The sequence below is a fragment of the Neolamprologus multifasciatus genome, chromosome 7 (genome assembly GCF_963576455.1).
Source record: "Neolamprologus multifasciatus chromosome 7, fNeoMul1.2, whole genome shotgun sequence".
In the NCBI taxonomy this organism is placed as follows: Eukaryota; Metazoa; Chordata; class Actinopteri; order Cichliformes; family Cichlidae; genus Neolamprologus; species Neolamprologus multifasciatus.
Genome location: NC_140445.1, coordinates 38202476 through 38222092, shown reverse-complemented (window position 1 = coordinate 38222092; position 19617 = coordinate 38202476). Strand labels below are relative to the sequence as shown.

The window sequence follows — 19617 nt, the reverse complement described above, 5'->3', positions numbered from 1 at the left end:
AATTAAAGGAAAGAAATAAGGAAGTGATGTGGTTGTGAAAACATGCCCTACTTCCACCCTGATTGAAGGCTAACTGTGCTGTTTACATTCATGGACATTTACACTGTATTTATAAACCGTATTTATTATACTATATTGCAACCAACACTCCTACCTCTAGCTATATAACTGTATTTATTATAGTAGCAACCCAGCACCTCTAAACCTTACTCAATGTGCAATACCACTGTTCACATAGCACCTTATAATGCACTAATCCCTCACTTGCTGCTTACATTGCATATCTTTTTATCTTACATACCTTTTTTGTATAGATAAAAACGACTATCTTACTTTCTAGATACTTACGTTGTAAGAATCTGAATGTAAATCTACATGCTGCCAACGGAGAGATGCCAAACTGTGTTTCGTTGTTCTTGTAACAGTGACAATAAAGATCTATTCTATTTCATATTGAACTGTAGCGGCAACCAATAGTGTTGGTCTCCAGTTGGTATCAAATACTGACCATTGGTGATTGTTTAGCTTTAACAGCATGAAAATAATTAGCTTTTTTTCAGTCTGATGTTTATCAGTTTGTTTAAATATAGTACTGTGCAGAATTGTTGAGTAACCCCTCATTTTATTATATTTTGCTTCAAGCAATTAAACACTACAGTAAAACTAGTATGTATTTAAACAAACAATGAATGGTTGATTCTTTGATAAAACACCCGCCTGTTCATAATTCAAACATTAAAAAGCTCCAAACACAAGGGATTAAACAGTGCTGTGCTGGGCTCCATAGTTCTGTGCTACAAGTAAATCCGTTGTCCATCCATCCATTTTCTTCCGCTTATCTAGGATGTATTATGTGTTATACCGACCGATGAAAAGAGACAAAATGGACAAAACTGTGTGTCATAGTCAGAGGTTAACTGGTTTGGTCAAAGTTGGCAAGGGAACCGTGTGGAGAGAAGAGAAAGCAGACCAAAGTGCAGGCACTGATGACAGCGTAGCTGTGAGTGAATTCATTTAGTGAAAGACAAAATGAAACAAAAGCAGAGCATGAGGGGGACTTAGACTAACAAAACCTACACTGAGATAAACTAACAAAAGAACATGAGGAAAGTAATTAGTAGTACTATTAGTAGTAAATGTTACAAAAACCTGAACACCAGGAATGCGGAGCCTGAGACATAAACACCAGGGATGAGACACATTACACCCAGGAGAAAACAGACGATCTGACGAGGAGCAGAGGTGAACACACACAATAAATGTACACAGAGGGAAACGAGGAAATGGCAAACAGGAAGAGAACACAGCTAAACATAATCAAACAAGATAAGACAGAGGGGGAGCAAAACAGAATACACTGACGCAGGGCATGGCACTGTCAAAGGAAATACACAAATATAGAAACTAGATGTAGAAACTAGATGTAACACAAGGAACACAAGGTAGGCACACTGACAAAACCTAAGGCCTGGAAAATCTCTAAATTACCAAAGAATAACTAAGAAAAATAGAAATACGAAAGACAAAGCCATGACAAACCACTAAATCATATAAATATAAGAAAACAAAACATAAACACAGAGTCACCAGACTCCGGACCATGACACTGCAGGTGTCTGCTTCAGCATCTAGCTAGCTCTACTGAAGATGAGATAAAAATAAAGACAATAAAAACATAAAAGGAGTAAAATATTTTTAAGTGGCAGGTAATTTCAAATGCAATGTTTCTATCAGCTTAACAAACGCACAAACTGTGCTGCTAGCTAAAGGTCCAGCTGCTGTATTTCACAGGCAGGTGATATTTAAAGGTAAGGACTGCTCATTTAAAGCTTACATGTAAGTCCTCATGATTTTAAATCACACATTGGGTCTGTACGTGTGACATTGTGCTTTTTTATATTGTGAAACCTGCTGCTAAACAAACTGAGGTAAACTGTGTTAAAGGTTATATGAACATCCTCTGCAGGTTAGTGCAGGATAAACAGGTTGGTTTGCTGTACTGTGATGGATTCAAAGTAAAGAACAGTGTGTGACTGGTGCACAGTGTCTGTGGTTTCATGGTAGGTTACATCAAGTGTAGCAGAGATTCACATGAATTTTAGATGATGATCCTGAGATTCATTCACTGAATTCCACCTTCATACCAGCTTTACAGAGTCTAATATAAACACAGCATAAACAGTATATATTAGGGGTATTCAACTAAAATTTAAAGAGGTCGAAAAAGAGAGAAATTTGCCTTAAAAGTGTTGGAAATGCATACAACATGATCCACAAGTGTAAAATAATATTTACAGATGTGTACAATGATTTGTGTGTAACTTTTGAGGACTCACAAATGTTCGTGCTTCAAACCACACAGAAATAAGAATCAATCTGATCACACAAGACTATTTTACAAATGCATAAATCCAAACCCGTGTAAATACTGATCATTAACAAACAGTTGATTAAGTTTAGCTTCATGAATCTGATAATTTTATCTTTCAAAAACCTTTCTGGGAGCATATGTGTCCACTTTATTTGTCCACTTTATTTTTTTTATATTGTATTTATAAGTAAAAAGAATAAACAAACAAAACAAAACAAATACACACAGGTACACAGTTGAAGCCCAGAAGTCCCAGTTTTACACTGGGACTTGAACATAGCTTACACTTGTTGATCTGAGTGAACCCCATGTGGGCATGTGATATGATCTGTGTGTACCAGGTGACAGGTGCACACGTATTTGAAGTTTTGTGAGTGAGTGAGGGATGTTACGTGTCGTTTCAGACATTTGGGTGCAAATTTCTCTCCATATTTAATCAACTCCCCACTTTTCTGCTCAGTGAATGAATTGAGCTTTAGCTTATTCTGACAGCATTTTAAACCTGGGCTTGAATGGAGTCAGGGTCATCCTTATACACATGTGGGGTGCTCATTGATGAGCTGGGATTGATATTTAGTTTTGATAAAGTTCACTGTGGAGTGGAGTCAAATATGGTCAAGATGCACAGAGCTACTTTCCTCCTAACTGAGAAACCTGTCTCAGTGGCAGGATCAGTTCTTACAAACTGCTCTTTCAAGTCCACATCAGCTCAGAGAAAGGAAGAAATAGATAAGGAACAAACACTGCTGTGGACAGTGAAAAGAAATAGGTGGATGCTGGGCCTCTCCAGATGCAGCTGGTGACAGAGACTATCTTTGTTCTTCTTTCTACCGCTTTCATGTGTAACTCACTAACTCAGCTGTTGGTTTTGCAGCCTTGGTGGTTCCTGGGTTATTCTTAATCTTTTTGAGTATGTAATCTTCTGACCACATCCCCGATCAGCTGAAGCTGCCAGTCTGTGTGACTGTTTTCTGGTTCAAGAGGCTACAACACCACCCAAAACCTGAAACTGTCCACTGCCTCCACGCCCTCCTGCTGGGGTTTATGTATCACCATGACAGTCCAGGTAAGTCTCACTGGGTAACATGGTAGATATTTCCCAGATAATGGATAGAAAATATACTGTACTACAGAGTGGGCCATTTATATGGCCATTTATATATGGTTGGTGATATTAAAGTCCTGTTTGTGGCACATTAGTATATGTGAGGAGGCAAACTCCTCAAGATGGGTGGTGACCATGGTGGCCATTTAGAAGTCGGCCATCTTGGATACAACTTTTGTTTTTTCAATAGGAAGAGGGCCATGTGACACATCACACTTATTGGTAATGTCACAAGAAAAACAATGGTGTGCTTGGTTTCAACGTAACTTTATTCTTTCATGAGTTAATTACAAGTTTCTGACCACTTATAAAATGTGTTCAATGTGCTGCCCATTGTGTTGGATTGTCAATGCAACCCTCTTCACGCACTGATAGCAACACTGCAGGAGAAATGCCAGCACAGGCATCCAGTATCCGTAGTTTCAGGTGCTGCACATCTTGTATCTTCACACCATAGACAATTGCCTTCAGATGACCCCAAAGATAAAAGTCCAAGGGGGTCAGATCGGGAGACCTTGGGGGCCTTTCAACTATCCCACGACGACCAATCCACTTTCCAGGAAACTGTTCATCTAGGAATGCTCGGACCTGGCACCCATAATGTGGTGGTGCACCATCTTGCTGGAAAAACTCAGGAAACGTGCCAGCTTCAGTGCACAAAGAGGGAAACACATCATCATGTAGCAATTTCAAAAATCCAGTGGCCTTGAGGTTTCCATTGATGAAGAATGGACCCACTATCGTTGTACCCCATATACCACACCAAACCATCACTTTTGTTGTTCCAACAGTCTTGGAGGGATCCATCCAATGTGGGTTAGTGTCAGACCAATGGCGGTGGTTTTGTTTGTTAACTTCCCCATTCACATAAAAGTTTGCCTTATCACTGAACAAAATCTTCTGCGTGAACTGAGGGTCCTGTTCCAATTTTTGTTTTGCCCAGTTTGCAAATTCTGGGTCATCCTCGTTGAGATGCTGCAGTAGCTGGAGTTTGTAAGGGTGCCATTTGTGAGTAGCTAATATCCGCCGAAGGGATGTTCGACTAATGCCACTCTCCAGTGACATGCGGCGAGTGCTACACTGTGGGCTCTTGCTGAATGAAGCTAGGACAGCCACTGATGTTTCTTCATTAGTGACAGTTTTCTTGCGTCAACATTTTGGCAAATCCAACACTGAACCAGTTTCACGAAACTTAGCAAGCAGTTTGCTAACTGTAGCATGGGAGATGGGTGGTCTCATAGGGTGTCTTGCATTGAAATCTACTGCAATGACCCGGTTACTGCGTTCACCAGATATCAACACAATTTCGATCCGCTCCTCACGTGCTAACCTCTTCGACATGTCAATGGCTGTGAACAAAGAGAAACTTGTAAATAACTCATGAAAGAATAAAGTTACGCTGAAACCAAGCACACCATTGTTTTTCTTGTGACATTACCAATAAGTTTGATGTGTCACATGGCCCTCTTCCTATTGAAAAAACAAAAGTTGTATCCAAGATGGCCGACTTCTAAATGGCCATCATGGTCACCACCCATGTTGAGGAGTTTGCCCCCTCACATATACTAATGTGCCACAAACAGGACTTTAATATCACCAACCATTCCCATTTTATTACAGTGTATCCATATAAATGGCACACCCTGTACTAAAAGTAGTCACTCACCCATCCAAATCATTGAGTTCAGGTGTTCCAGTGACTCTCGTGGTCTAGGGTGTATGAACTCAAGCTCCTAGGAATGTAGACTGCTCCTACAAACATTAGTAAAAGAATGCTTCGCTCTCAGGAGCTCAGTGAATTACAATATGGTACCACGCAACCTGTGTAACAACTACAGTCATGAAATTTCCTGCCTACCAAGGCTATGTCCACATGTACACAGGTACCTTTGTAAACAGAGATTTTCAGTTTTCGTTAAAAAAAAAAAAATCCGGACCACACGTGCAGTTTTGAAAAAATATCTCTGTCCACATGTAAAGGCAAAAAACAAATCAAATGCTGTCAAGAACATGCTAAAAAAAAAGGTGGCAAAATAATCCTGACCATTTTGGCCAGTTAAGCACAAACAAATAGGGCACATAAAAGCAGAAAGGAGTCCTATGTGTGGAGAGACAGTGAGGTGGAATTATTCCTCAATATCACGCTGGAATATAAAACAGAAAAAACACACAAAAACACGAACTGGGAGACTTGCCAGGGCCTTTGCAATGCTCTAAACCATGCTTTCAGTCTGTAAAAACAAATTCAATGAGCTCGACATAAGCATAGTCCAAAATAGTGGTCGTGAGCAGTGCTTCCCACGGTTGCGTATTCTTTCTTTAGGTAAGGAAGCCATGGGTATGCTGGATCCTCAATAAGGAAAACTTGAAATGCCTCTTTATGTTCCACAGTTCATGCCATTTTTCAAATGTGTGTTCAGCATAGAATTTGCAAAAATATGGGTTTTGTGTACACTGCCTTGCCAACGCAACATCAATAAATTAATACCTGTAGTCACAGGTGGCTTGTACGTTCAGAGAAAACTCCCCCGTCCTGTTAACATGGTCCATAGAATTCATGGATGGTTGCTTTATTTCCACATGGGTCCCATCCACAGGACCAATACACTGAGGAATTCCATAGGCTCAGTAAAACCTTGCTACAAGTTCCTCTACTTTGTACTTGGTGGTAACTGTATAAACACAGGGCCCAAGTGAACAGTAATTGCCGTACAAACTTGTCTTACTATTTTCAACACCACTTGCCTTAATAGTCCGAAGCGTGTGCAGTCTTGCATAACCTCACTTCATCAGCTAAATAATACAGTGTGCATGCAACTTTTTTTTACAACACTGACAGGCAACTTCATTTTGGTTGTTTGGGCTTCAATGTGCAGACGAAGTAGCTCACAAAGAGCCAAAAGTGAAGTCCTCAACATGCAAAAATTCTCTCGCCATTTGTCTGGAAGTACCTCCGTGCTTTCAAAGTTGTCTATCAAGAGGTGGTTCGACCCAGTCTTCGTCCGAAACAGACGACTTTGGCGTTGGGATTTGGGTTGTGAGAGCATATGTGTTGAATGTAGAAGCCACAGAAGTAGAAGTTCACTCTGACACCTCAGTCTTTCTAAACGGAGGGACAGTAACTCCGTGTGTGTATATGTAAGCGTGGAAAAACTGCAGATAATAAGATTAACAGCAACAGTATTTTGTCTATATCTGCCATTGTAGAAATTTATCTCATGTAAACAATAACGTGGCGCACAGCGTGAAGTCAAAAAAGGCGCACACCTTTGACGTTGGTTGACTAAATCTCAGTTTTCCTCGTCCACACGTAAATGCAAAGAGTTTTAAAAAATCTCCACCCAGGCAGGAGTTTTTAAAAATCTCAGTTTTCAATGATCCAAAACACCGTTTACGTGTGGACGAAAGGCCCAAACGCATAGAAAAGGCTGCATTGTCAAAAATACCCGTGTACATGTGGACATAGCCTAAAATCCATAGTCAGCTGTTAGTGGCAGTATAACAAAGTGGGAGCGATAGGGAATGACAGCAACTCACAAAGTAGTAAGCCATGTAAAATTACAGAGTAAGCAGACCCATTGTGCTCAGAGGTCACCAACTTTGTGCAGACAGTCACTACAGACCTCCACACTTCGCGTGGCATTCAGATTAGCTCAAGAACAGTGCGTAGAGAGCCTTGTGTAAAGGGCTTCTATGGCGACTAACTGTATCTAAGCTTTGCATCACCAACCACAATGCAAAGAGTGGGATGCAATGGTGTAAAGCAAGCTGCCACTGGACTCTAGAGCAGTGGAGACATGTTATCTAAAGTGATGAACCACACTTCTCTGTCTGGATATCCGACTGATGAGTCTGTTCTTGATGGTGGTCAGGACAACAGTACCAATACAACATACCAATACATTTTGGCCAACTGTGTGGGAACAGTTTGGGGACAGCCCCTTCCTGTTACAACATTGCGGCACATAACTGCACAAAGTAGGTCCATAAAGACATGGATGAGTAGGTTTGATGTGGACAAACTTGACTGACCTGCACGGAGTCCTGACCTCAACCTGACAGAACAACTGTGGGATGATTTACAGTTGAGAGTACGAGCAAGGCTTACTCGTCCAACATCAGTGACCTTACAATTGTTTTTTATGGAAGAATGGTTAAGAAAGAAACAATAATATAATGGAGGCTTTCTGATGGCACTTATAAAATTGTGTTGTCCGCCCTACACTGGACGTCACTGCTTATTTATTCTATCTAAGTAATTGCAAATGTGCACCATGAGGGATATCTTTCCCCATGGAAGCAAAATAAAAGGTATTAAAAATGAAAAGAAGAAAATCAAGAAAAGCAAAATGAGGGAAGTTAACTGTTATAAAATTTAAAATAAAATCTGGTTTAGCTATCAGCTGTCACTGAAAACAATGAAAAAGTGTCACATGTGAAAGATGTTCCTTCATTTCAGAAGCTAACAGAGAGGTTGAAGCAGCATCGACAGCCTCCTCTCCAAATGATGGGAAACAAGGTGAGCTCATATAGCGGAGACCTTAAGTTATAAACAGTTGTATCTATCAGTATCAACACTCTAAGTACAAAATGTATTTAAACTTTCTCAGTTACAAAGATAATTACATTATTTACAGTTATTCTGGTGTGTCTTGATGAGCTGCTTCGACCCCTGTTGACCTTCAACACCAAACAGGTTGAAAACAGTCTGAGGCTCTAAACAGGTTAACGGGGGACCAGGTTAGAAGAAGATTGTGAGCATGACAGAGGATGACAGTGGCAAAAACATGTTTCTGGTGAAATGTTGTTAGTTGTCTTTAGTGTTACAAGTGTAATCAGAGTTTTCAATGTTTCAAGATACACAAAATAAAACTTATTTAACCAAAAAATATTTGTAGATTACAAAGTGTTGGGAAATTAATGTGAAAACTGTGCAGACATGGACATCATGGACTGTTAATAAATGTAGAATATGAATCACTACTGGCTACACTGAAAGGAAGAGGGCCCACAGAGACGACTCATGCCCTTGCATGTCACAGCAGGTTAAGACTGTAATCAGACTTCCTGTAGTCAGACTTCCTGTAGTCAGAGTTTGTGTGACAGCAGCAGCATTGATGCTTCCACATCAGCCTGAACAAGAAGACAAACTGCTGCTGGTCTCTGGTTCTGTGTCACTGAAACTTTGTCTTATCTTGTCTTTAGAGGACGAGTTTGAGAGGAAGATGAAAGCTTTAAAGGATGCAGCTATCAGGAGGAAATGGCAGCCCTGTGTGGCTCATGCTTTCAGCCAATGGCAGTGCTGCATGAGGCAGAGCCTCCACCTGAACCAGCTGCTGTGTTCCCCTCTACCAGAACCTCGGTGTGCCCGGTAAACACCAGACCAATGATGCGCTCCACAGATGTTTAACACACTTCAACAACTTTAACTGAGATTTTCTGCTTTGTCAGGCTTTACTGTGGACCTCTCCTTCATCGGCTGGCAGATGAAGACACGATTGAAGAAGTACAGAAAACACTGAGAGGAGAAAAGAAGGAATTATATGAATATTTAAAGATGATTTCTTATCCAAAAACTACTGAGGAAGGGCCCTCAAGTGAGGAACAAGTACAGAAGACTGAGGAAGAGGAGAAATCAGATGAAGATTCCAAAACCAATCCAGACAATCCACACATTGTGGAAAAAACTCTGCTTATTGGTGAAGCTGTACTCAGAGATGTGCAGCTAGAGACTCCAGGAACTGTGATCAATTGCATTCCAGGAGCAAGAGCAGGTGACATTGAAGCTTATCTGAAACTGCTGGCTCAGAATGAACGTAGATATGGGAAGATTGTAATTCACGTTGGCAGTAATGACAGCAGGTTCAGTCAATCCGAGGTCACTAAAATTAGCATTGCATCAGTTTGTAACTTTGCCAAAAAAATGTCAGACACTGTAGGTTTCTCTGGTCCCCTCCCCTATGAGACCAATGATGTCATCTATAGCCGCATGCTGTCGTTGAACCGCTGGCTGTCTGAATGGTGTTCAGAAAACAGCGTGAAATTCTTAGATAACTGGCAAACCTTCTGGGAAAAACCTGGTCTTATTGAGGAAGATGGCATCCATCCCACTTTGGATGGTGCAGCTCTCCTTTCTAGACGTCTGGATGAATTTATACAGAATTTGGACAAGAAAGCAGAGTTAGGGTGTGTTGTTATAGAGGCTGTGACTCCATAACACCAAAGAGTCAAAACAGCTAAATGTGATTTACTAAATATATTATTTTTACAGTAGATGTTAAGAACACAGAGAAATGAAGTGATGCAGGTTTAAGAGATTAATGGCTTCCTTTTATTTTTGGATAAACATGATGATTTTTTCAGTCAGGTGATTGAACTGCACTAACTCAAATATAGTTTATGAGCAGCAGGAAACTGAAGAAAACAGGAACGTGGATGCCAGTCAGGTGTTTAATGAGCAGCTGAGAGAGGAAAGGAGGAACCTTTCAAGAATTTATCAGACAAATCATTTGGTATAGACAAGTTTTTTTTAGTGAAATCAAACACCCTTTGGAGAGTATTCTCATCCAGAAAAACTGTAGTCTCTGTCGGATCCAGTCCTCTTTAAATGTTAGCATGTTGATGGTAAAAATGTGTTTGTCTTACCCGTTCAGCTGGTGCTGTGCTTTCTGTAGTATTTTTGTTGCTTCAAGGCCTTAACAGAGCTCATTTGCAGACTCTTAGGAGTAATCCTGTTTTTTCTGCATCTGAGGCTGAATCTCAGGTGGTGTCTGTAATCAGCCATCTTACATTCTGTTTGCTCATACTGACATACAGCACCTGATCCTGTTAACTGTGATTTCATGCTGTTCTCCAGTGATTTTCTTTTCATCAGATCCCCCCCCCCCCTTTATATTAAACAATACTTACTCACACCAGCTCAAAATTTGAAGAGATTAAAAAATGAACCCGTTCACAAAATTCAACTCTAAAGACTTTAGTGTCACTCTTGGCCAAAAACAGTTGCTCATTAGAGCCACAACTGTATCCACATGCTCAGTTTAACAAATATAAACTTGGACCAGCCTCAGTTTTGCTAGTCCAGGAAATAAGAGGTGATGAAAAATAAACAAATTTTTATTGAATTAAAGTTAATGGGATGACTCCCTCAGCATCCTGTGCTCACCAGATTTTATTTTTCTCTCTCTTGTTTTGCTCTGTCTAACGTCCCTGTATGTGTGTGTGTGTGTGTGTGTGTGTGTGTGTGTGTGTTTCACTGGTGTTTGATTGTAGGAGTGTTTGTTTCTGTTACGGCCCTAGCAGGGCCTCCTCCTGAAGTTGGTTGCCTGTGTGGGCGTGTCCTACGTATATCCTGCCTGAGGTGCCACCTTTTTGCTTTTGAACAGCTGACTCCCACCAGCAATTAAAGATATTTAAGGCAGGAGAAAGGTGAGCTCTGGTTGTTGCTACTTACTTTTCAGTTTACTGACCAATGTCTGAGTTGTTTGTTTCCTTGAATGGTCATAGCGGCTTGTCCTTCTCTTTTAGTTGAGTTATTAATAGAAACTTAAATAAAACTCTTTAATTTAACTCTTTTGCCTCCCTATCTCCTTTTTCTGACTGGGACACATTTTGTCAATTTTCCTGATCACCTGGACCCTTTTAATGGAACGTGTCATTGATGATCAATAAAGTTGGGTGAGGACAGTTTGTGTTGCATATTGTGCTTCAGCTTGTGTTGCTGTTGTACAAGGTTAATGGTGTGTGTGTGTGTGTGTGTGTGTGTGTGTGTGTGTGTTGCAAGTCATTTGTATCTCCATGCTTTAGCCCGTACCTCATCAAGTACGGGTGACATGTTGTTAGGAGTTTTATGCTTTATGAGTTTGTAAATACTAATTTACAGTCTAAGTAATAAATTGTTTTAAAAGAATGTTTTCTATTTTGTTTTGGGATTGGTCAGAAAAATGTAGTGGGATATAAAATGTTGGAATAAAAAACAAAATAAAATTAAAATTATCATTCGAATTAGTTATTTTTCAACTGCGTTATGGACAACAAATTTAAAAATTTGGAGGGTTTTTTGTTCACTAATATCATCAAGGATTAATGTTTAATTATTATTATTATTAATGTTTCTATGAGTCCACATTATACTGTCGAGTTCAAGTTACTCAACATGGTAAATGGTAAATGGCCTGTATTTGTATAGCACTTTTCTAGTCCCTAACGACCCCAAAGCGCTTTACACAACCTGTCATCCACCCATTCACACACACATATTCACACACTGGTGATGACAAGCTACATTGTAGCCACAGCCACCCTGGGGCGCACTGACAGAGGCGAGGCTGCCGGACACTGGCGCCACCGGGCCCTCTGACCCTTGACCACCACCAGTAGGCAACGGGTGAAGTGTCTTGCCCAAGGTCACAACGACCGAGACTGACCAAGCCGGGGCTTGAACCGGCAACCTTCTGATTACAAGGCGAACTCTCAACTCTTGAGCCACGATCGCCCCATGGGCATCCTTATGTGTCCCATCATTTTTATTGCAGTTTAACTAACATGTAAAAGATTTATGACACAGAAATCACATGTAACACCATGAACAATGTTACCGGGCACATTAGTTTACCGGGCACATTAGTTTACCGGGCACATTAGCAGGAATTTTTTTTTCAAATTTAAGACATTTTATTTTCTCTTTTTGTTTGCATAAATATCAATACCTTTTGTCTTGGCACTGCTTCTCAGTAGACTATAACCTCATGTAACACTGATGAAGTGCTAATGAAGTCATAGAGACCAGGTATTAAGCTAGATATTGTGCGATTATCAGTTGACTCGATCGTTAGACTGGCTACTGGAGCTGATGTTCAATAATCAATAAATACAACACAAAACAATTGTGCAGATACCATGTATTTAAACAAAAGCAAGGAAAAATAACAAGAAAGGAAAAGTAAAATAACTTAAAAAGTTACTCCTACTGGAGCAGTTCAATCAAGCTTCATCATATTTTCTAGTCCTTGGCTTGGAATGAAGTTGGTTTGGAAACATATTTGGCGATGTTTCATCTCCTGCTTTGTGTTTATCTAGGTGCCCCACACTTTGGGAACCTCTGATCTAAACATGGCTGCTCGAAGGCCAGCTAGGATCCCTGTGGACCTTGCCCTACAAATGATCCAGGACCAGTGTTGCCAACTTAGCGACTTTGTCGCTATATTTAGCGAGTTTTCAGACCCCCATAGCGACTTATTTTTCTAAAAAGCGACTAGCGACAAATCTGGCGACTTTTTCTGGTGTTATTGGAGACTTATTTATGACGACTTTTTGACGTGAAAGTGTGTATCACTCTTACTCTCAACAAGCAGCGGGTGCTGCCGTGGGCACCTCGCCCGTGCCAAAGCGCTCACAGGCGGAGGATAGTCCTCCCCCAGCTGCTATCAGGGCAGGAGACGTTCACACCTACGCGTCCAAACTGCAAATGAATCGCGCATGAGCGAAGCCGCTGCTCCCGCACTGACTGTAACGCAGTCAGTTCTTCTTTTACTGTTATGATGTTTTGTGGATCACAGATTTAAAACTACTTATAAATGCAAACACACACACAAAGTAACTTCACCAGAGTGCCTATTTCGGGTCACTTTTTTCTTGGTCCAAGCCCGGATAAAGGAGCAGGGTTGAAATTGTGACATTAAAAAAAACAATAATGGATAAAAGAAATTTAATTTGTAGTTCTGAACACAAACATGTTTTGACACCTGATTGATTGATTGTTAAGTGCTAAAATGCGAATGAAAATAAAAAATGTACATGTTAAAAATGAAATTACTCTTTTGTTTGAACAAGATATATCATCTTAACCAAAATGAGAGAAATGTCTTTAGTTCATTGCAAAAAAGCATTGATTTTTTGTGAAGACTTAGGTAGTGATACAAAAACTGCAATTTCTTAAAATTAATGAAAAAATACATAGAAAGGCAAATGGCCTCATGTCACAAATATGTTTTATGAGGAATACCTGGAATATGAATATATTACAACTCTTTGTTTTAAAGATTTTGAAGAATAACACCCAGTTTATTGCAAAAACAGATTTTATGTGGGGTCATTTTTGACCCCACAAAAAGGTAGGTTGTGCATCCAAGGGTTAAAGCTTACATGTAAGTGCTCATGTTTTTAAATTACTCATTGCATACATGTGACCTTATGCTTTTTCATATTGTGAAACCTGCTGCTAAACGAACTGAGGTAAACTGTGTTAAAGGTTACATGAACATCCTCTGCAGGTTAGTGCAGGATAAACAGGTTAGTTTGCTGCACTGTGATGGATTCAAAGTAAAGAACAGTGTGTGACTGCTGCACAGTGTCAGTGGTTTCATGGTCACAGTTAGGTTACATCAAGTGTAGCAGAGATTCACATGAATTTAACTATTCTACTACTACTATTACTATGTAAGTAATAGATATCTGTAAATATCAATAAGTATAGACATGTACATGCACATACACATGTACATGTTTATACTATATGTACACTAAATATACATACGTATACATATACCTGCACACATCCATACAAATAAAAGGTGCATTTTGCACGAAGCGTGTCCGTGAATGTCCAGAATGTCCTGTGACTCATGATATCGTGATTGAGGAGTTATAGAGTCAAAATGCTGTTGGAATGAATTCTCTGCAAAAGCGAGGGTGTTTCATCCAAACATTAATTCAAGGATCATCCAAAAGCTTAAAATTAGACTCACAAATGTGTACAATGATTTGTGTGTAACTTTTCAGGAAATGCGTGCTTCAATCCACACACAAATAATCAATATAAACACATGTAAGACTATAGTACAAATGCGTAAATCCAAACCTGAGTAAATACTGATCAATAACGCACAATTTATTAAGTTTAGCTTCATGAATATGATAACTTTCTCTTTTAGCACCGTTTGTTCCTCATCTATTTCTGCCTTTCTCTGGGTGACTGTTACTTTTATCTGAAAACACAGTCGTGTGTATTTCTACATTGCTATCTTTCTTTAAAAAAATAGTGTTGTTTCATGTATAACTTAGTAGCTCAGCTGTCGACTCTGCAGTCCTGGTGTTTGCAGCCTTGGTGGTTCCTGGGTTATTCTTAAGATCTTCTGACCACAGCTGTACAATGTTTTTCTTTGCTTATGTTCTACATAAAAGATGATCCGAGTGATTACATTCATGAAATAAAATTTGTATTATTATCTATTGATATTATATTAATATTGCATTTGTAACAGAAGTATCTCCACTTCTATTTCTCTCAATAATCAGAAGACAGTCTGAGGTAATGATTCTGTCTAACTTATCACTAACACCGTTTTTACTCTGTCATTTAAAAGTATGATTTTTGTGTCTCTGAAGAGGTTAACATAGAAAAAACAGGTCTCATCATTGATGGTGCAGCTCTGTACTACTCTTTGTATTATACGTCTGATCCAAAGCTGGACCAGCGCTGTGGAGGAGATTATCCTGGATTCAAAGATGAGGTCTGTAACTTCTTTAAGACTGCAGGACTGTGAAGTCACTCCGTACGTCTTCCTGGATGGAGGCTCAGGGCCTGAGAAGCATGTTCAACTTGTGTCTCGTCTAAAACATAAACTGGAAAAAGCAAAGACAGTAGCAGAGACTGAGCCTGATGCTGCACCAAAAGGATGTAACGTCTTACCACCTCTGGTAAAAGATGTCTTCATAGAAATCTTAAAGGAGAAAGACATCATGTTTGAACAGTGTTTAGGAGAGGCAGACCCTGTAATTGTTTCTGCTGCAAATCAGAAACAATGTGCTGTGCTGTCCATTGATAAGGATTTTTACATCTTTGATGTGAACAAAGGTTTCCTTCATCTCGACAACTTTGAATGGAAAAGCAACAAGGATGAAAAAATTCCTGCTAAGCTCTACACATGTTCAAAGTTTTGTGAGCATTTCAAATTAGACCCTGCTCTTATGCCAGTCTTTGCTTCAATAGCAGGAAATGATTATTCAAGATTAAAAGACAATGGTACCTTTGCAAATGAATCATCTTCACCTGGTGAGTACAGCATTAAAAGCCTGGATGGTATGCTCAGGTTTTTAAATAAAGTGAATCTGGACGGTTTGAATGACTCACAGAGAGTGAGAGAGCGTGCTCTGAGTGAAGCTTTAAATCATGTTGGTAAAAAAGAAAACCAAACATTCAAACTTGCCATTCAAAAATATGTTGAACCAGAAGAAAAATGTCTTGAGTTGCCGACATGGGTGAGTAAAAAAGTTAAGAGTGGAGAACTCACCACTTTCGTCATAAGTGTTTTAGATCAGAAGACAATGATCCTGCCTGCTCTTGTGGAGGACTTTTCACAGCGCAGTAGTTACACAGCTGCTTACCACATCAGACAGTACTTCTATGGACTGTTAACTGGAGGTCAGATGTGCACTGAATATGACAGGGATAGAGAAGAGATCAAAGACAAGCATGTCCCATCCATACTCCTAGGCAGTGATGAACAGAAGCAACTGAAATTACAGCATCTGCATGAGGTACTGAGGTTAATCAATAAATATGTGTTTAATTCCTCTGACAGGCCATAAACGTGTTTCCGTGGTACACGTGAGCATCTTGTCTGTGTGGTACCTCTCTGTGCAGGCTCCTGAAGATTTGCGTCGCAGGGTGTTTGAAGAAGCTCTGCAGGTTCAGACTTCAGCCTTAGAAAACATCCCCGACCAGCTGAAGCTGCCAGTCTGTGTGACTGTTTTCTGGTTCAAGAGGCTACAACACCACCCAAAACCTGAAACTGTCCACTGCCTCCACGCCCTCCTGCTGGGGTTTGTGTTTGACCAACATGGTCCAGGTAAGTCTTACTTGATACCATGATGGATATTTACAATGAAATGCATAGCTACATGTCACTTTATTAGGAACAGCTGTGACAGCTCTGCCATTCTGATGAAATTTCTACAGTTTCAGCTCCATAAATCTGATTATTCTGTTTATTATTCACAGTCAGCTGTCAGCAGGTTAGTCTCTCTGAAAGCAGTCAGCAGATCGACTGTAGTCAGACTTCCTGTAGTCAGACTTCCTGTAGTCAGAGTTTGTGTGACAGCAGCAGCGTTGATGCTTCCACATCAGCCTGAACAAGAAGACAAACTGCTGCTGGTCTCTGGTTCTGTGTCACTGAAACTTTGTCTTATCTTGTCTTTAGAGGACGAGTTTGAGAGGAAGATGAAAGCTTTAAAGGATGCAGCTATCAGGAGGAAATGGCAGCCCTGTGTGGCTCATGCTTTCAGCCAATGGCAGTGCTGCATGAGGCAGAGCCTCCACCTGAACCAGCTGCTGTGTTCCCCTCTACCAGAACCTCAGTGTGCCCGGTAAACACCAGCCCAATGATGCGCTCCACAGATGTTTAACACAATTCATCAACTTTAACTGAGATTTTCTGCTTTGTCAGGCTTTACTGTGGACCTCTCCTTCATCGGCTGGCAGATGAAGACACGATTGAAGAAGTACAGAAAACACTGAGAGGAAAAAAGAAGAAATTATATGAGAACCTAAAGACTGTTTGTCATTAACTTTTGGGAAAGGGGAAAAGGACACAGGATCCCCACAGATCTTCAGATGTGACATGAAGCCATACTGAAAACAGATGATAATTATACAGGTCAAATAGTTTATATTTAAATTTAATTTTTTGTTCTTTGTTTTTTCTGCACGATTGAATGAAGTGTTTGAAGTAGAGGATTTAGCGGTATAACTAAGGGTCAAAGGTCATTTTATTTCTGTATGTTGGTAAATCTGTTTGCTTTCTCGGTATAAGCTAAACTCAAGAAAAACTAAAACAGTTCAAGACAGTAAAAAGTAGCTCTTTTCAACAATTTGTCTCTAATAATGACTGAACACAAAAGCCAAAAACAGAATAGTATCACAACACTGTCATCATAAAAACAAGAAAGGTGAACACGAATCAAAAACCCAAAACCCTGAAAACAGGACGAGTGTGTGATTAAATCTGTGAGAATTTCATTTTCCCCACCAGCACTGATCTGATCTGATTTTATATTCATGTTTGTTCATAAATAATATTCATGAGCCTGAACTTTTTGTCGCTCAGTGATGCAGCTCTGAGTCAGACACAGCAGTTACAAACAAAAATGATCAGAGTTCATTCATATTCATGAATTTGAGCACTGATGATCCACGAGTTATATTTTAACTCTTCATTTATAAAAGTAATTCTTTAACATTTGCCTTAAACTTGTCCTCTCTGTTTCTCCTGCTGCAGCTGGTGATGTTTAAATGTTGGGATCGTTGATTCGTTCCATCCCTGCAAATTACTATATGACTTATTTCTAAGTGATTCTTGTTCCTACGCTGCACCGCTACACCTGATCTTAGGGTTCCTCCACCTACCAAATCTCACTTTAACCCCTGCTGATAAATGATCTTAGGCTATTGTGTCCAAGCAACATCAAGAATTTAAGAACCTGCATGCAGAAACAGAGTAACGAAAAATATGTGATGTGTTAAGTATATATGGTGTATATGTGTTATTTACAAAATCAGTCACTGGGTATTAGTGAAATTTCGTGGACACTTAAAGACACTATACAGAATAGTAGCAGACAAATAAAAACAATGACATATACAGTGTTAAACAAGTAATTATTAAAGTAATTAATGAAGCCAAATTAAAGAAAAAAATTTAAACTGTAACCAGACCTGTGAAACACACCATTCAAACATATAAAGGCACAAGGGATGAACCAGTGTTGTAATGGGCTCCATAGTTCTGTGATGCAAGTAAACATACTGTACCGACTGACTATAATCTTTTTCTTTTATTACTGATGTATTCATGCGTCCACAGCATCACTCAGCTGCAATGAAAGAAGGTTATGAGGCTGCATGTGTGTTTGCATTATGGATGAATAATTAATGTGGTTTTATTGTTTTGTATGATTATATTCAGAATAAAAAACTCTAACCCTTTACTTAATCACTCAAAGCAGTTCATCACTGCACGCCTCATTCAGCCAGGCTCTGCTCTCTCGTCGTCAGCTTGTTCAGAATGCTGCAGCCCGACTCTTGACAGGCACACGTAAACGTGACCATAATTTCCCAGTCTTGGTTCGTTCACGCTGGCTTCCAGTACGTTCTAGAACTGATTTAAAGATTTTATTGCTTGTTTTTAAGTATCTCTTTGTGCCTCTCTGATCTGTTAACTAAAAATACTCCAAACAGAACTCTTAGGTTAGCTGATCAGTTGCTTCTGAATGTTCAAAGAATGAACAAAGAAACTGATTGGTTTATTAATCCATTCATACAGTTCTATATTTCTGAGTGTTTTAACCTAAAATTCACACACTCATCCTCCAGTAGGTGCACTGGGGGGAACTTAGGTTTCAGTATTTCACCCAAGGACACTAAAACACACAGAGTAGAGCAACTGGGGAACAGACCACGACTTTTGGATTGGTAAATGACTTCCTCTACCTTCTGAGCCACAGCCACCTGTACAGCAAATGTACATTTGCACATATGAACAGGATGTTTTTAGTCTGCAATAGCTGATTTTTCTTTCCTCAGAGAAACAGACATGAATCAGTGAGGAGGGTGGAGGATTAGGTGAGACTCTGGGTCATGTGATTTAACAGAAAATCTGAAACAGGTGCAAGCAGTTTTGTCTTTTCAGACCTGAACACTCAAAGGCTTCCACAGATCAGGGTGAACAGGTTGAAGCTGTTCTTTGGAGCACACATTCACCTGGATACCTGACCTCACTGCTTAAACAATAGCAAAGCCGTAGGTTAATGTGTTTATGGCATCAGAGGTTTAAATAACCTTCTTGGTTTTTCCAGGAAGGTTATTTCAGACTTTGTTGTTAGAGGGCAGCACAACACAACAATTAATCTATTAGTTTTTGTTTCTGGACTTGAATTTCCCTCCTTATTTTCAGTATGTTTTAAACACACCTCAGACTTTTTCACATTTTGCCATGTGTTGAGCTAGAAAATGTATAAAACTCAAATACAACATATGGCTGCAAGCTTCATCCAGAAAAACTCCCTTTTAACAGGAAGAAACTTCTAGCATGAGGCAGCAAAGAGATGCTGAGGAGAGGAGAGCGCAGGAGAGCAGGGAGAGGAT

General features: G+C 39.8%; 2 protein-coding genes, 1 long non-coding RNA gene and 1 pseudogene across 4 annotated transcripts in view; all 4 read left to right on the top strand.

Annotated features, from left to right (window-relative positions):
- Window positions 1–3305: 3305 nt before the first annotated feature.
- LOC146514792 (uncharacterized) lies at window positions 3306–9830 on the top strand. Its single transcript, XM_085166971.1, has 4 exons — window positions 3306–3437; window positions 7936–7995; window positions 8682–8847; window positions 8928–9830. Exons 1-4 carry the CDS (start codon window positions 3416–3418, stop codon window positions 9691–9693), a joined length of 1014 nt encoding a protein of 337 aa, XP_085023097.1. The 5' UTR covers window positions 3306–3415; the 3' UTR covers window positions 9694–9830.
- Window positions 9831–11586: 1756 nt separating this feature from the next.
- On the top strand, window positions 11587–13168 carry LOC146514791 (uncharacterized). The gene is made up of 2 exons (XR_014875158.1): window positions 11587–12068; window positions 12103–13168. It is a non-coding gene; the product is annotated as an uncharacterized LOC146514791 (long non-coding RNA).
- A 1489-nt stretch (window positions 13169–14657) lies between these two features.
- The window catches only part of LOC146514785 (single-strand DNA endonuclease ASTE1-like), a 56529-nt pseudogene continuing 51569 nt past the window's right edge, over window positions 14658–19617 (top strand). The window contains exons 1-2 of the transcript XR_014874829.1: window positions 14658–14666; window positions 14840–16013. The product of XR_014874829.1 is annotated as a single-strand DNA endonuclease ASTE1-like (transcript). The remainder of the gene's footprint in view (window positions 14667–14839; window positions 16014–19617) is intronic.
- LOC146514790 (single-strand DNA endonuclease ASTE1-like) lies at window positions 16008–18567 on the top strand. The gene is made up of 3 exons (XM_085166970.1): window positions 16008–16324; window positions 16676–16841; window positions 16922–18567. Exons 1-3 carry the CDS (start codon window positions 16036–16038, stop codon window positions 17040–17042), a joined length of 576 nt encoding a protein of 191 aa, XP_085023096.1. The 5' UTR covers window positions 16008–16035; the 3' UTR covers window positions 17043–18567.

What these genes read in the sequence shown, in the direction of transcription:
- LOC146514792 (XM_085166971.1), top strand. Translation starts at nt 3,416, where the DNA reads ATGTATCACCATGACAGTCCAG. An exon ending in GTATCACCATGACAGTCCAG is followed by an intron (nt 3,438 to 7,935) that starts GTAAGTCTCACT and finishes CCTTCATTTCAG; the next exon opens with AAGCTAACAGAGAGGTTGAA. An exon ending in TCCAAATGATGGGAAACAAG is followed by an intron (nt 7,996 to 8,681) that starts GTGAGCTCATAT and finishes TCTTGTCTTTAG; the next exon opens with AGGACGAGTTTGAGAGGAAG.
- LOC146514790 (XM_085166970.1), top strand. Translation starts at nt 16,036, where the DNA reads ATGTGTTTAATTCCTCTGACAGGCCATAAACGTGTTTCCGTGGTACAC. An exon ending in GTTTGACCAACATGGTCCAG is followed by an intron (nt 16,325 to 16,675) that starts GTAAGTCTTACT and finishes TCTTGTCTTTAG; the next exon opens with AGGACGAGTTTGAGAGGAAG. An exon ending in CCAGAACCTCAGTGTGCCCG is followed by an intron (nt 16,842 to 16,921) that starts GTAAACACCAGC and finishes CTGCTTTGTCAG; the next exon opens with GCTTTACTGTGGACCTCTCC.